This window comes from Doryrhamphus excisus, chromosome 11 (genome assembly GCF_030265055.1).
Source record: "Doryrhamphus excisus isolate RoL2022-K1 chromosome 11, RoL_Dexc_1.0, whole genome shotgun sequence".
Lineage (NCBI taxonomy): Eukaryota > Metazoa > Chordata > Actinopteri > Syngnathiformes > Syngnathidae > Doryrhamphus > Doryrhamphus excisus.
In genome coordinates this window covers 19,392,988-19,409,396 of record NC_080476.1, presented here as the reverse complement: position 1 = coordinate 19,409,396, position 16,409 = coordinate 19,392,988, and the positions used below count along the sequence as shown (strand labels likewise).

At 33.3% G+C, this 16,409-nt stretch overlaps 1 protein-coding gene across 2 annotated transcripts in view; it reads left to right on the top strand.

Moving 5' to 3' along the window:
* LOC131138558 (neural-cadherin-like) overlaps positions 1-16,409 on the top strand; it is a 148,022-nt gene that overhangs the window by 70,122 nt on the left and 61,491 nt on the right. For both annotated transcript variants that reach the window (XM_058087570.1, XM_058087571.1), the window contains exons 13-18: positions 2,220-2,469; positions 3,538-3,665; positions 4,770-4,956; positions 9,202-9,345; positions 12,841-13,124; positions 14,381-15,989. In XM_058087570.1, coding sequence (XP_057943553.1) covers positions 2,220-2,469; positions 3,538-3,665; positions 4,770-4,956; positions 9,202-9,345; positions 12,841-13,124; positions 14,381-15,989 — 2,602 coding nt within the window. The remainder of the gene's footprint in view (positions 1-2,219; positions 2,470-3,537; positions 3,666-4,769; positions 4,957-9,201; positions 9,346-12,840; positions 13,125-14,380; positions 15,990-16,409) is intronic.

Below are 16,409 nucleotides of genomic sequence, written 5' to 3'. Positions count from 1 at the left end.
AATTGTCCCCTTTTCATTGTTCTTTGAGGAACCTTAATCTGATTTGCGAGCATCACAACATCGCCACGCTGTCAAAGAGTCGATTACCTCTCGGAGATGATGCCGCTGTCTGGCGCCTAGCAGCTCTCTGTACGATATTTCACACTGATAAGCTGTCAAAAAAATGCCGAAAACAACTAATGTCGTGTTTTGGAGATGCGTTTTTGATTAATGACGCTACTCAGTACGGAACTCTCTTCAGACACATTGCATTGCAACTAATTACGCTACAACGCTCTGGCTCTTAGTGGGGTAGGCTCACACCCACGTACTCGGAAGCCTGAACGGGGAGAAGAAAACTTGACAACGTGTTCAACATTCTGAGTCACAGCCGTTCGATTTTATTCGCATGCTTGGGATTTGATGTTTTTCTCCAAAACTAAATTAGCATATGCGGTGGAGAGAAGTTTTTTGTTGGGTTTTACGATCCGGGACTGTCACTGCCAGACATGGACGAAAAACCACAAGTAGTTGATATGCCCATAAAAATATATCTTTTTTTTCTTTTCTTTTTTTAAAAAATATTTTTTAAAGTATATAAAAATAAAAAATATAATAATAATAATATTTTAAATAATATTTTTAATATTATATAATATAAAAAAATATATATATATATATATATATATATATATATATATATATATATATTTTTTTTTTTTTTTTGGCACATTGTATCATCCTTCCCCACAAAGCTCCATTCATGTTAACGTGAAGCCCGACTCTCTCTCTCTCTCTATATATATATATATATAAATATATCAATTTTCTTTTCTTTTTTTAATATTTTTTAAAAATATATAAAAATAAAAAATATAATAATAATATTTTTTAATTATATTTGTAATATTATATAATATTTTAAAAATATATCTATATATTTTTTGGAACATTATATGATCCTTCCCCACAAAGCTCCATTCATGTTAACATGAAGCCCGACTCTCTCTCTCTATATATATAAAAATATATCTTTTTTTTCTTTTTTTAATATTTTTTAAAAATATATAAAAATAAAAAATATAATAATAATATTTTTTAATTATATTTGTAATATTATATAATATTTTAAAAATATATCTATATATTTTTTGGAACATTGTATGATCCTTCCCCACAAAGCTCCATTCATGTTAACATGAAGCCCGACTCTCTCTCTCTCTATATATAAAAATATATCATTTTTTTTCTTTTTTTAAAAATATTTTTAAATATATATAAAAATAAAAAATTTAATAATAATATTTTTTAATTATATTTGTAATATTATATAATATTTTAAAAATATATCTGTATATTTTTTGGCACATTGTATGATCCTTCCCCACAAAGCTCCATTCATGTTAACATGAAGCCTGACTCTCTCTCTCTCTCTCTCTCTCTCTCTATATATATATATATATATATGTATATATATATAAAATACATATTTTTTTATATTTTTAAAAATATATCAAAATAAAAAATATAATAATAATATTTTTAATATTATATCATATTTAATATATATATATATATATATATATATATATATATATATATATATATATATATATATATATATATATATATATATATATATATATATATATATATATATATATATATATATATATATATATATATATATATATATATATATATATATATATATATATATATATATATTTTGGCACATTGTATCATCCTTCCCCACGAAGCTCCATTCATGTTAAGGTGAAGCCCGACTCTCTCTCTCTCTTTCTATATATATATATATATAAATATATCATTTTTTTCTTTTTTTAATATTTTTAAAAATATATAAAAATAATAATAATATTTTTTAATAATATTTTTAATATTATATAATATTAAAAATATATATATATATTTTTTTTGGCACATTTTATCAACCTTCCCCACAAAGCTCCATTCATGTTAACGTGAAGCCCGACTCTCTCTCTCTCTATATATAAATATATACATTTTTTTCTTTAAAAAAATATTAAAAAAATATAAAAATAAAAAATATAATAATAATATACTTTATAATATTTTTAATATTATATAATATTTAAATATATATATATATATATATATATATATATATATATATATATATATATATATTTTTTTTTTTTTGGCACATTGTATCATCCTGTTAACGTGAAGCCTGATTCTCTTTGGCGTCCATTTAGACAATCAAGGCCACGTCTCAACTGGGTGACCCAAGAGTAACCTACAATCTCGAAGACGGCATGGTCCCCGAAACGAATATGCCAGTTCGTTTCTACCTCTCGCCCAATCGGGAAGACGGCTCCGCTTCCATTCTGGTGTCTGAGCCGCTGGACTACGAAACCACCCCCTTTTTCTCTCTACGGGTGCGGGCGCAGAACGTGGCCGCTGTCCCGCTTGCGGCCTTCACAACGGTTTATGTCAATATCACAGGTATATTGCTTATGGTTTTGACATATCCACATATTCATCATTCATATTATTCAGTATATACATACGCTAAATCAAAGTACAGGTACTTATAAAGTACAAGTGTACAATTTAAGGTCTATTCGTAGTAGAAGTAAAATTGAACATTGTCACGGCAAAAGTGCTTTTTGCTTCTCTTCTTGAAGACTATTGTGCATGAATATGGCTATATGAATATGGTTATGGTTTTATTTCATTGGAACATGCATCAGATTACAATTGAGTGCATCCCATAATCATAATAAGGAGTAGGAAGAAGCAAAGCTTATTAAATCCTACCCCTCATATCTGGTATTTTTACAATCAGTAACTGTTACATTTGTTCACTTCCTGCTTTCCTAATATAGTTTAAGTATTTTTTTTATTTAATTTTATTCTATTTAATTTTATTTAAATTTATTTACATTTATTTGATTTTATTTAATTTAATTTTTAAAACGATTTTAATTTTAATTTTAATTTTAATTTTAATTTTAATTTTAATTTTAATTTTAATTTTAATTTTAATTTTAATTTTAATTTTAATTTTAATTTTAATTAAATTTAATTTTTTTTAAATTTCCACATTTTAATTTTTACATTTTTATTTCACATTTTTTAATTTTTTTATTTAATTTTATTTAATTTTTTGATTTGAACATGCATCAGATTACAATTGAGTACATCCCATAATCAGTTCCCAGTTCCACATGTCCAAAAGGAGTAGGAAGAAGCAAAGCTTATTAAATCATTTTTTTATTATTTTTTTTTTAATTAAAATAATTAAAATAATTAAAATTAAAATTATTACATTTAATTAAATTAAGTTTTTTGTTTAAATTTAATTTAATTTAATTTAATTTAATTTAATTTAATTTAATTTAATTTAATTTAATTTAATTTAATTTAATTTAATTTAATTTAATTTAATTTAATTTAATTTAATTTAATTTAATTTAATCTGAAAGGTCTCCCAAAATACCTGGAAAGCAAATATTATTAGAGGGACTTGAGTACCAAACTGCTAACTAACGATCTATTTTCTCTCCTAAGACGTCAACGACAACGTGCCGTTTTTCACCTCCTCCATTTACGAAGCCTCGGTAACGGAAGGGGCTCAAATCGGAACCTCGGTTCTCCAGGTGTCTGCTCATGACAAAGATCTGGATCTTAACGGAGAGGTCTGTGCTTTGTCTTATTTGTCTTATGTGTTATATTTTGTATTTTTGAAGTAAATATAACAACAATTCAAACAAGACTACTACTACTACTACTACTACAACAATTTGTTGGTGTGTTTTGGTTTCATTCTTGGCTGGGGGGGGCTGAGCATCTCAGCCAGGTGACTTATAATGAAATTATATATGTTATTCTTTGTCTCTTAAATTGCTATTTTTTCTCTTTTTATGCAAGATATTAGGTAATATGCGTAAAGGTGACTGTAGGGGTGTTATTTCATGTCTGGAGGGCTCTAATAATGGGAGAAATATGTATTTAGAAGATCATAAAAACAAAGGTTTTTTGTGCTCCAACTATGAAAAATGATAAAGAAGGAATCTATTTAACGAAAATTCACTTATCAGTGTCTGGAAGCAGTTAGCCATGATAAACGAGGGATTATTATTATTATAATTTTATTTTATTTTATTTTAGTTTAGTTTAGTTTAGTTTAGTTTAGTTTATTTTAGTTTAGTTTAGTTTAGTTTAGTTTCATTCATTCATTCATTTTCTACCGCTTTTCTTCACGAGGGTCGCGGGGCGTGCTAGAGAAAAAAATATATTTTTCTACCGAATACAAATCTGAATGTTAATAAAACACATGTATTTTATTTTATTTTATTTTATTTTATTTTATTTTATTTTATTTTATTTTATTTTATTTTATTTTATTTTATTTATTTTTATTTTATTTTGTTTTATTTTATTTTATTTTTATTTTTATTATTTTTATTTTTTATTTTAGTTTATTTTAGTTTATTTTAGTTTATTTATTATGACATTTTTTATTATGACATCATACCAATAATTTGCTATAACCAATAATTAACACTCCAATGATTTTTAATTTTACATATGAAATTTATTTATTGTAATTTATTGTAATCATTTTGAAATTAGCTTTTACATGCATTCTGACCTTTGATAAAACAAATCATATCATGCTGTGACATAACATAGTGGAAGCAACGACCAATGGACTAGATGATGTATGTTCCAGTAGTAGTAGTAGTAGTAGTAGTAGTAGTAGTACACATAAACAGCATCACATTTGCTTTACTTCCCAGATCACGTACTCTCTGCTCAGAGACAGCAGCGGCGACCATCTTTTGTTCCGAATAGATCCCAAATTTGGGATCATCTACACGGAGGCCATTTTTGATCGTGAGGCCCGCAGCTCCTACTTACTGGAGGTCCAGTCGGTGGACGGACAAGAATCTGCTCGGCCCGGAAAGAACAAGCAGCCGAATTCAGGTATTGGTGTGTCAGTTTCATTTCACTTTCACTTTCACTTTCGGATTACCTTTCAGGACCATGTGTCTTCTATTGAGTTTAGCTCATCGCTAACTCGACCTGGAGAAGTCATTCATTCATTCATTTTCTATGAATGAATGAAAAAATAAAATAATAAAATAAAGCCACTTTTCAAACACTGGGCCAATAGGAATAAACCCCCAGCGCGGGGAAGTTACGACAAGCCGTTAACATCACAGGAAGCGCTTGATTTGCTCACCAGCACAGTCCAGGGTGACCTCGCCTCATTGGAGTGTTAATTATTGGTTATCGCAATTTATCGGTATGATGTCAAAATAAAAATGTCATAATAAATAAACTAAACTAAACTAAAATAAAATAAAATAAAATAAAATAAAATAAAATAAAATAAAATAAAATAAAATAAAATAAAATAAAATAAAATAAAATAAAATAAAATAAAATAAAATAAAATAAAATAAATGTGTTTTATTAACATTCAGATTTGTATTCAGTAGAAAAATATATATTTTTTCTCTAGCACTCCCTGCGACCCTTGTGAGGAAAAGCGGTAGAAAATGAATGAATGAATGAAAATAAAATAAAATAAAATAAAATAAAATAAAATAAAATAAAATAAAATAAAATAAAATAAAATAAAATAAAATGAAATGAAATGAAATGAAATGAAATGAAATGAAATGAAATGAAATGAAATAAAATAAAAAATTTATTTTGTTTTATTTTATTTTATTTTTTTATTTTATTTTAAAATAAAAATAAAATAAAAATACATGTGTTTTATTAACATTCTAAAAAGAGCTCAAATAAAAAAATCCCTTTAACAGATGTGTATTCAGTAGAAAAATATATTTTTTTTCTCTAGCACCCCCCACGACCCTCGTGAGGAAAAAGCGATAGAAAATGAATGAATGAATGAAAATAAAATAAAATAAAATAAAATAAAATAAAATAAAATAAAATAAAATAAAATAAAATAAAATAAAATAAAATAAAATAAAATAAAATAAAATAAAATAACCGAAGGAACCGAAGTACCTGGAGAAAAAGCCTGCATGATATAATTATTGTATATTAGTTTTTTTTATGTATTATCATAACATTAGTATCGACATGGGCGGCACGGCAGTCAAGTGGTTAGCGCGCAGCTGCTCTTAATTTGAAGTTTCACCTCAAACTTCCTGTTCCTTGGAGTAGAGATGATTTTTATTATTTGTCCAGTCCCTTGATGTTTTTGATAACAATGAAATAAAATAAAATAAAATAATATAAAAAAATAAATAATAAAATAAAATAAAATAAAATGTCTATATGTGCCCTGTGATTGGCTGGCGACCAGTCCAGGGTGTACCCCGCCTCTCGCCCGAAGACAGCTGGGGTAGGCTCCAGCACCCTCCGCAACCCTTGTGAGGAAAAGCGGTAGAAAATGAATGAATGAATGAATGAAAATAAAATAAAATAAAATAAAATAAAATAAAATAAAATAAAATAAAATAAAATAAAATAAAATAAAATAAAATAAAATAAAATAAAATAAAAAAAAATAAAAAAAATAAACTACATGTGTTTTATTAACATTCAGATTTGTATTCAGTAGAGTTTTTTTTTCTCTAGCACTCCCCGCGACCCTTGTGAGGAAAAAGCGGTATAAAATAAAATAAAATAAATTAAAATAAAATAAAATAAAATAAAAGTGTTTTATTAAAATTCTAAAAAGAGCTCAAATAAAAAAATCCCTTTAACAGATTTGTATTCAGTAGAAACATATTTTTTTTTCGCTAGTGTTACTTGATCATCACCATGCAGCCGCATGCCCCCCCCCCCCCCCCCCATGTGAAACAGCTGAGACATTCCCACCCCCCCTCATCTTTTATCATCTCCACTGCTCCATTCTCCGCTAATGTGGCACGTTCTTCTTCACCAGGCTGTCTGAGTGACATTTTGGGAGTCGTAAATCCTCCTTCTCCGTGTCTCGGGTGACGTAAATATGACCTTTATATTCCGTGGGGGGGGGGGGGGGGGGGGTCTTTGCAAATGTTTGTGAAGATGTTTGCGGATTACGGCGAAAGTCTGATGTTTTGGAGCAGCAACGCCTTCTCTCCAGGGTCGTCTGGCCTGCTTAGCATTCGCAATAGCTGTGTCTTACGCCACGTATCTCCACATCCACAAGAGCTGGTCTCGTCTGCAAAAAAAAAATTACCTGTCTCGCTTTGTCACCCCTGGGATGCTTGAGACGAAGAAGGGAATGTAAAAACAAGCGCAACCCCCCCCCCCTCCCTCTGTTGCCATCGTCTCTTTCTGCCGCTACTTCAAAATCAACATGTCACCCGGATGCTTTTTGAGCAGATCATTTATTCCGGTTTCAACTCAAAGCAACAACATGCCGAGGAAGTAAAAAAAAAGGGGGGGGTCTCAAACATGCGGCCCGCGGGCCAAATGTGGCCCGCAGGACGCTACTTTGAGGCCCCCGCTTTGATATGAAAGTTTAATGTTAGCGCGCCCCGCGCAAGTTTGATAAAATTAAATTAAATTAAATTAAATTAAATTAAATTAAATTAAATTAAATTAAATTAAATTAAATTAAATTAAATTAAATTAAATTAAATTAAATTTAAAAAGGGGTCTCAAACATGCGGCCCGCGGGCCAAATGTGGCACGTATGACGCTACTTTGAGGCCCCCCGCTTTGATATGAAAGTTTAATGTTAGCGCGCCCCGCGCAAGTTTGATAAAATAAAATAAAATAAAATAAAATAAAAAAGGGGTCTCAAACATGCGGCCCGCGGGCCAAATGTGGCCCGCAGGACGCTACTTTGAGGCCCCCGCTTTGATATGAAAGTTTAATGTTAGCGCGCCCCGCGCAAGTTTGATAAAATTAAATTAAATTAAATTAAATTAAATTAAATTAAATTAAATTAAATTAAATTAAATTAAATTAAATTAAATTAAATTAAATTAAATTAAATTAAATTAAATTAAATTAAATTAAATTAAATTAAATTAAATTAAATTAAATTAAAAAAGGGGTCTCAAACATGCGGCCCGCGGGCCAAATGTGGCACGCAGGACGCTACTTTGAGGCCCCCCGCTTTGATATGAAAGTTTAATGTTAGCGCGCCCCGCGCAAGTTTGATAAAATAAAATAAAATAAAATTAAAAAAGGGGTCTCAAACATGCGGCGGCCCGCAGGACGCTACTTTGAGGCCCCCGCTTTGATATGAAAGTTTAATGTTAGCGCGCCCCACGCAAGTTTGATAAAATCAAATCAAATCAAATCAAATCAAATCAAATCAAATCAAATAAAAAAGGGGTCTCAAACATGCGGCATTTGGCCCGCAGGACGCTACTTTGAGGCCCCCGCTTTGATATGAAAGTTTAATGTTAGCGCGCCCCACGCAAGTTTGATAAAATAAAATAAAATAAAATAAAATATTTATACGGATGCCGTATGGTATCATGTACCCAGAAAAAAAATATTACGTTTGATTAATGTTCATGTTAAAGGTTAAATAACTGTTAATAGTTATCCTCACTACCCGTGTGGAAGTGGTAAGTTTTTTAGCGATTTAAGTTTAAAGGAAATAACTCGAAGGCTACCGTTTAGGTCGCTAGCGGTCTAGTTTGCGAGTTAGCATGTGTCTCGAGATGCTGCAGTTGCGCAATATGTTGTAAGTAAAAAAAGTATAAATGTGACTATAGTCGTGTTTTGTCATGTCTACAGGGCTCTAATAATGCTTTGTTCATTTTAATGTGAAAAAAATAATTTGTCTACCCACCAACTATATGTGGTTTCTTAAGTTTTTATTATTTGCTGTTTTATTATTGTTATTATTATATTTATTTATTACTGATTGATTGATTTTCTTTATTCTTGGTTTGTTTATTTATTTTTCATCTTATTTTGTGTAGAAAAATAAAAATTATTTTATTGTTGAAAATCGAAAACCAAAACAAAGTTTATTAATTTTTCTGTTTTTAATAAATTTGTAATAATTTTTTTATTTATATTATATTATAATATATCATATTATTTTTTATTATTTAAAAAAATTTTTTTTTTTTTTTACTTTTTTTGAAAACCCAGTCTCGCCCAGACCCTAGCTCCAGTGGCCCCCAAGTAAATTGAGTTTGAGACCCCTGTGGTATGCTGTCTAAACCGATGTGAGAGGAACGCATACCAACATGTCCGCCTTTGACAGAATATTTCTTGTGTTTTTGTTTCCAGACACGGCGTACGTTCGTGTTTTCATCAGCGACGTCAACGACAACAAGCCGGTCTTTGTTCAGAGGCTCTATGAAGTGGCCGTGGATGAAGATGCCGATGTGGGCTTGGCGGTCGTCACTGTCAGCGCTAACGACGAAGACGAAGGTACGACTTCAAATACTGACGCTTGTTAGAATTCCAATCAAAGAATCCGGATGGAAAACTCGATGCTGAGTTAGGGAAAACGGAGCTGGAACAGCAGATCTATGTTCCTGTTCCCACCTGGGGCTGGGCTCTTTTAATGGGGACCTGCATCCCATCCATCTATCCATCCATCCATCTATCAATTTTCCTCCGCTTATCCGGGTTCGGGTCGCTGGGGCCCAGACTTCCCGGTCCCCGGCCACCTTTTCCAGTTCCACCGGGAGGACACCATGGCGTTCGTTCCCAGGCCAGCTGTGATACATAATCCCTCCAGCGTATCCTAGGTCCACCCCTGGGTCTTTTCCCGACTGGGCATGCCCAGAACACCTCACTAAGGAGGCGTCCGGGAGGCATCCAGACTAGATGCCCTGCATCCCAATCCAGATTTATTCTAGATCAGGGGTCTCAAACTTATAAAATTTACTTCGGGGCCACTGGAGTTCGGGTCTGGGTGAGACTGGGTCGCATCAAGTTTTCCAAAAACAAAACCAAAAAAAAAACGCATTTATTAAAAACAAAAAAATTAAAAAAACTTCGCTTTGGTTCCAATTTTCTACAATAAAAGCTCTGATAAAACATTCCACTGCTCTCAAATATCTAAATTATTATTTTTTATTATTACCACTTCCACACGGATAGGGAGGATACAAAATATTGCGTAACTGCAGGGTCTTGAGACACATGCTAACTCGCAAACTAGACCGCTAGCGACCTAAATGGTAGCCTTCAAGTTATTTCCTTTCAACTTAAATAGCCAAAAACTTACCACTTCCACACGGATAGGGAGGATAACTATTAACAGTTATTTAACCTTTAACATGAACATTAATAAAAACGTAATAATTTTTTCCGGGTACATGATACCATACAGCATCGGTATCAAACTTGCGCGGGGGACGCGCTAACATTAAAATTTCATATCAAGGCGGGGGGCCTCAAAGTAGTGTCCTGCGGGCCACATTAGGCCCGCGGGCCGCATGTTTGAGACCCCTGGTTTACAACATATTGCGTAACTGCAGGGTCTTTAGTCACATGCTAACTCGCAAACGAGACCGCTAGCGACCTAAACGGTAGCCTCCGAGTTATTTCCTTTCAACTTAAATCGCCAAAAAATTACCACTTCCACACGGATAGGGAGGATAACTATTATATCATATGAAGGCAGGGGCCTCAAAGTAGTGTCCTGCGTGCCACATTTGGCCCGCGGGCCGCGTGTTTGAGACCCCTGTTATAAAGAGATCTTAGTCCTTCCCGGTCATCGCAGCTACGTTGGGCTGGGGCATCTGGTCTGATACCCCCACCCCCGACCCCCGACCCCCCGACCCCCGACCCCCCCTGGGGAAGACACGGTACCATCGACATAAAATGACCCATTGAGCAATTTTATCCGATGTGAACTGAGCTGAGATCACGCCGGAATCACGCTGGTGCACCGGATTTAGTTGGGAACGCGTTATTGCACATATGTTCCGAAAAGACTGACAAGCTCCCACTCGGTAGGTGGGCGGGATTTACTCAATAAAGCAGTCGCTCATCCTCGATACGGTCGGACGCTAAGACCCTCCATCAGACCGGTTTAGGTCCGTTAATCAAGTACTTACGGGAAGTGGGGGGTGCGGATTGGGATGACTGGGATGCATCACTAATGATGAATGGCTATGGAATAACCCCCCCCCCCACCCTTCCATTATTATTAAAGTGTTGTACTGTTGTAAGCACGCCAGATCTCAGTGGGGGGGGGGCGTGTGCACTTTGTCAGTCGGGTTGTGTTAATAGTACAGATTAGTGTATTCCCGTGGGATTGGAATACTTTAATCCGACAGGTTTTTGATTGAAAGGAAATATTGTACATTCCAAAAGATTAGCGTATGTTTTCCAATGTCAAATACTTTGATTTGATGGTCTTATATAGATATATACATATAGACAAACAACCATTCACACTCACATTCATACCTATGGACAATTTGGAGTGGCTAATTAACCTAGCATGTTTTTTAGAACCGAAGTACCTGGAGAAAAACCCTGAATGATATAATTATTGTATATTAGTTTTTTTTTATGTATTATCATAACATTAGTATCGACATGGGCGGCACGGCAGTCAAGTGGTTAGCGCGCAGCTGCTCTTAATTTGAAGTTTCACCTCAAACTTCCTGTTCCTTGGAGTAGAGATGATTTTTATTATTTTTCCAGTCCCTTGATGTTTTTGATAAAATAAAATAAAATAATATAAATAAAATAATAAAATAAAATAAAATAAAATTAATAAAATAAAAAATAAAATAAAATAAAATAAAATAAAATAAAATAAAATAAAATAAAATAAAATAAAATAAAATAAAATAAAATAAAATAAAATAAAATAAAATAAAATAAAATAAAATGTCTCTATGTGCCCGGTGATTGGCTGGCGACCAGTCCAGGGTGTACCCCGCCTCTCGCCCGAAGACAGCTGGGGTAGGCTCCAGCACCCTCCGCAACCCTCGTGAGGAAAAGCGGTATAAAATAAAATAATATAAAATACATGTGTTTTATTAACATTCTAAAAAGAGCTCAAATTAAAAAAATCCTTTAACAGATTTGTATTCAGTAGAAAAAATGTTTTTTTTTTTTCTAGCACCCCCCCCCCCCCCGCGACCCTCGTGAGGAAATAGCGGTAGAAAATGAATTAATGAATGAAAATAAAATAAAAAAAAAATTAAATTAAATAAAATTTAATAAAAATTAAATAAAATTAAATAAAATTAAATAAAATTAAATAAAATTAAATAAAATTAAATAAAATAAAATAAAATAAAATAAAATAAAATTAAATTAAATTAAATTAAATTAAATTAAATTAAATTAAATTAAATTAAATTAAATTAAATTAAATTAACATTGTTGCTGACAATAATATAATATATTGTGTAGTTTTTGGACAATTACCCTTCATTGTTTTGTGAAGTAAAAAAGTATACAGTATTAGACATATTCATATTCATATCATATTACACATTTACCTCATTCCAATCAGTTTCTCTCCAACACGACTAGAGTGGCTTGTCTTGCTTTTCTTTTTCTGCTCCTTTTTTCGAATAACGGTGGGATTAAAGCTAAGAACGTGAGGTACAAGTTTCCGTTTAATTAAGCAATCAAAACAAGAAAGGGATACTATTAATGTTTGGATCTTGGAGGAAATGAAGCGTAATCCCCTTGTGGTTACGCTCCACTGTTGTTCCTAAAAGAGCGAATCAACGTTCTTTTTTTTTTTTATAATTCTTCAGTATTCATCTCGCCGGGACTCAGAATGCATTATTGAGCAGCGGAATAAAATTTCTATTTAAATTGATTCCGCAATCCAATAGCATTTATCTTAATGTAGCGTTCCTCTCAAAAAGGCCACAACAATTTATTTTCATTTTTAGCATCAGAATCAGTACTGTCATTTTTTTTTATTTTTCCTGCAACCAGGGGCCAACGCCAAGCTGCGCTACCAGATCACATCTGGCAACAAAGGCGGCGTTTTTGACATCGAGCCAGAAGTGGGGACTATATTCATCGCGCAGCCTCTGGATTACGAACAGCAAAAGAGGTACAAACTGCTGGTCCTGGCCTCTGACGGAAAGTGGGAAGATTACGCCGCCGCCGTGGTTACCGTGGTGAATAAAAACGACGAGGCTCCCGTGTTCTCCATGAATGAATACTATGGATCGGTCACGGAGGAACTTGATGGGTCCCCGGTCTTTGTACTACAGGTGAGATAAAAGTATACGTTAAAGTATTGCGCTTTGGTTGATTGGTGATCTGTCCGTAGTGTACCTGAAGAAAAATCACGATAAAAACTATTGCTTATTTTTAGTGGCCAAAGCTGGAGCGTCTTCATTTTTTTTTTTTAAGCCCGCAACACATTTTAAGAAATATTTATTATTTTAATTTTTACAAATAAGAAAACTTAATTGTAATATTTTTTTTATTTAAAATAAATAAATAAATAAGAAACTAAGCAGTAATTTTACAAGAATTTTCAGAAAAAAACAACAAATTTGGAAAAAAAAAAATTGCGGAAAAAATTCTGTTGAAATAAGCCCAAATATTATAGAAGTAAAGTTATACTTATACATTAACATAAGTTAAACTTATACATAAGTTAAAATAGTTGGAAAATGAAAATGACGAGACAAGTTGTAATTTTTGGAAAAAAAAACAAAAAAAAATCAAAAAATTTTAAAAATTATTATTGTTATATTCTGTAAAATGATAATTATTATTATTTTCAAAAAAATCAAAAAATTGTTACAACTATAATGATGATTATAATGATGGTAATAATGATAAAGATTATAACAATAATAATCTTTTTATTATTATTACCATCATTATAATCATCATTAATATTACCATTTTCATCATAATGGTAATAATGATAACGATTATAACAATAATAATCTTTATCATTATTACCATCATTATAATCATCATTTATATTAAAATTTTCATCATTATAGTTGTAACAATTTTTTTGATTTTTTTTCAATAATAATAATTATAATTTTATCATTATGATTAGATAGTTGAATACAAATGTAAAAATGGAAATAATAACTAATAATTAAATTATAATAATTATATAATTATATTATATATAATTATTTTATTTTATTATAATTATATTTTAATTGATGTAAGAATTTTTTGTATTGTTTCATATATTTGCCCCCCCCCCCCCAAAAAAAAGAAATTTAGTTTGGGGAAACGGTTATAATATTATGGGAATAAAGTGATAATATTATAAGAAAATTAAAAAAAAAGAATTTAAGAACTTCTAAATATTTGAAAAAGTAAAAAGAGTACTACAGTAAAACTGGTAAATAAAAAATAAAAAAAAAATAAAAATGTTTAAAAAAGTCTTAAAAGGCTTTAAAAAGTGTTGAGCTGCATTTTGCTTTTGAATATCGGCGAAAATCGATTCTTGTAATCGATCCCGTTTCTGGCGTTGTCCTTATCTCGGCAGGTGACGGCCACCGACCCGGACAAAGACGCAGACCAGGGCGCCATACGCTACTCCATCCATGGCCAAGGTGCCGAGTCGCACTTCATGATTAACGACATCACGGGCGAGATGTATGCCCAACGCACGATGGACCGAGAGGAACGTGCCGTGTGGCGCTTTGTCGTCATGGCGACAGACGAAAGCGGCGAAGGATTAACCGGTTTCACCGATGTTATAATCAACGTTCGGGACATCAACGACAACGCGCCCGCGTTTTCATGCCTGCCCGATAATTGCCTCAGTAGCGTAGCGGAAAGCTCACTTCCTGGAACTTTTGTCGTGGAAATGACGGCTGTCGACCTCGACGACGCCGCCGTCGGCCAGAACGCAATTCTCACGTACCAGATCACCGAGAACGCGCGGAACCAAAACAACGAAGTCCTTTTCGCGATTGATTCCAGCACCGGTTCGATATCGGTCGCGGCCGATGGACTGGATCGGGAATCGGTTGCGAGTCACCGTTTAGTCGTTGAGGCCCGGGACGGCGGAGGAATGACGAGTACTGCAACCGCTACTATTGTCTTAACGGACGTTAATGACCACATACCGAAGTTCCAAGACAAGATTTGTAGCGCCCGTGTGCCTGAGAACTCCGATGTGGACTCCATTGTTCTGGAGTTGGATGCAACGGACCCTGATTCCGGAGCATTCGGACAACTGGCCTTTAGTGTTTTGGACGGGGACCCAGATCAACAGTTCTACATAGTCAGCCACAGACTGGAACAGAAGGGGGTTCTCAGATTGAAAAGGAAACTAGACTTTGAGAGACCAGGAGAGCAAATGTTCAATCTTACTTTGAAGGTTCAAGACTCTGAGTTCTCCAGCCTGATTCAGTGTCTGGTTCTAGTCGAGGATGAGAACGATAATGCCCCTGGGTTCGCCCAGAACTCTTACCGTCTTTCCGCTTTGAACGAGGACGTAGAAGTAGGAACCACTGTTATCCAGGTCTCGGCCACCGACGCTGACTCCGGTCCAAACGGGGAGCTTTTGTACCGCATTCTTCCCGAATCGGATCCCTTCGGACAGTTCACAGTTACCCGATCCGGTGTTGTTACAGTCGCTAAGGCACTGGATCGAGAAACCGTGAGTGGTTATGACTTGGTTGTCACGGCGACAGACCGAGGTAAACCAGCGCTGACTGGCAGCGTCGTGGTCTCCTTGCCGTTGTTAGACGTGAACGACAACAGTCCGGAACTGGAGGAACCTTACGCTCCGGTGGTTTGGGAAAACAGTCCAGCGCCTCAAGTGGTCTGGCTCAACGTGAGCTCAACGCTGCTTCATGTCGTGGATCGGGATTCCCCGGAGCACGGGCCTCCTTTCTCGGTCTCGGTTCCTTCGGTTTACTCGGCTGACTTTCACCTCCAGGATCACGGGAACGGATCAGCATCGCTCACGGCCTTGCGCAGATTCGACAGGGAAAGGCAAAGCATCTTTCTTCTGCCGGTGGTTATGATTGACAGCGGGTATCCACCAATGACGGCCACGAGCACGCTCACTGTAACCATTGGTGACCAAAACGATAACGCCCATCAGGCAGGGGAGAAAGACGTCTACGTGTATCGGCGCAAGGGTGAGTTGCCCACTTCCTTCATTGGGTTCAGAGGTCCAAAACAAACAAAAAATTAAAAATTAAATTAAATTAAAATTAAATTAAAATTAAATTAAAATTAAATTAAATTAAAATTAAATTAAAATTAAATTAAAAATTAAATTAAAAATTAAATTAAATTAAATTAAATTAAATTAAATTAAATTAAATTAAATTAAATTAAATTAAATTAAATTAAAACTATATTATGAAAGCAGGAAGTGAACAAATGTAACAGTTACTGATTGTAAAAGTACCAGATGGAGGGGTAGGATTTAATAAGCTTTGCTTCTTCCTACTCCTTTTGGACATGTGGAACTGGGAACTGATTATGGGATGCACTCAAATTCAATTCAATTCAATTCAATTCAATTCAATTATGAAAGCAGGAAGTGAACAAAT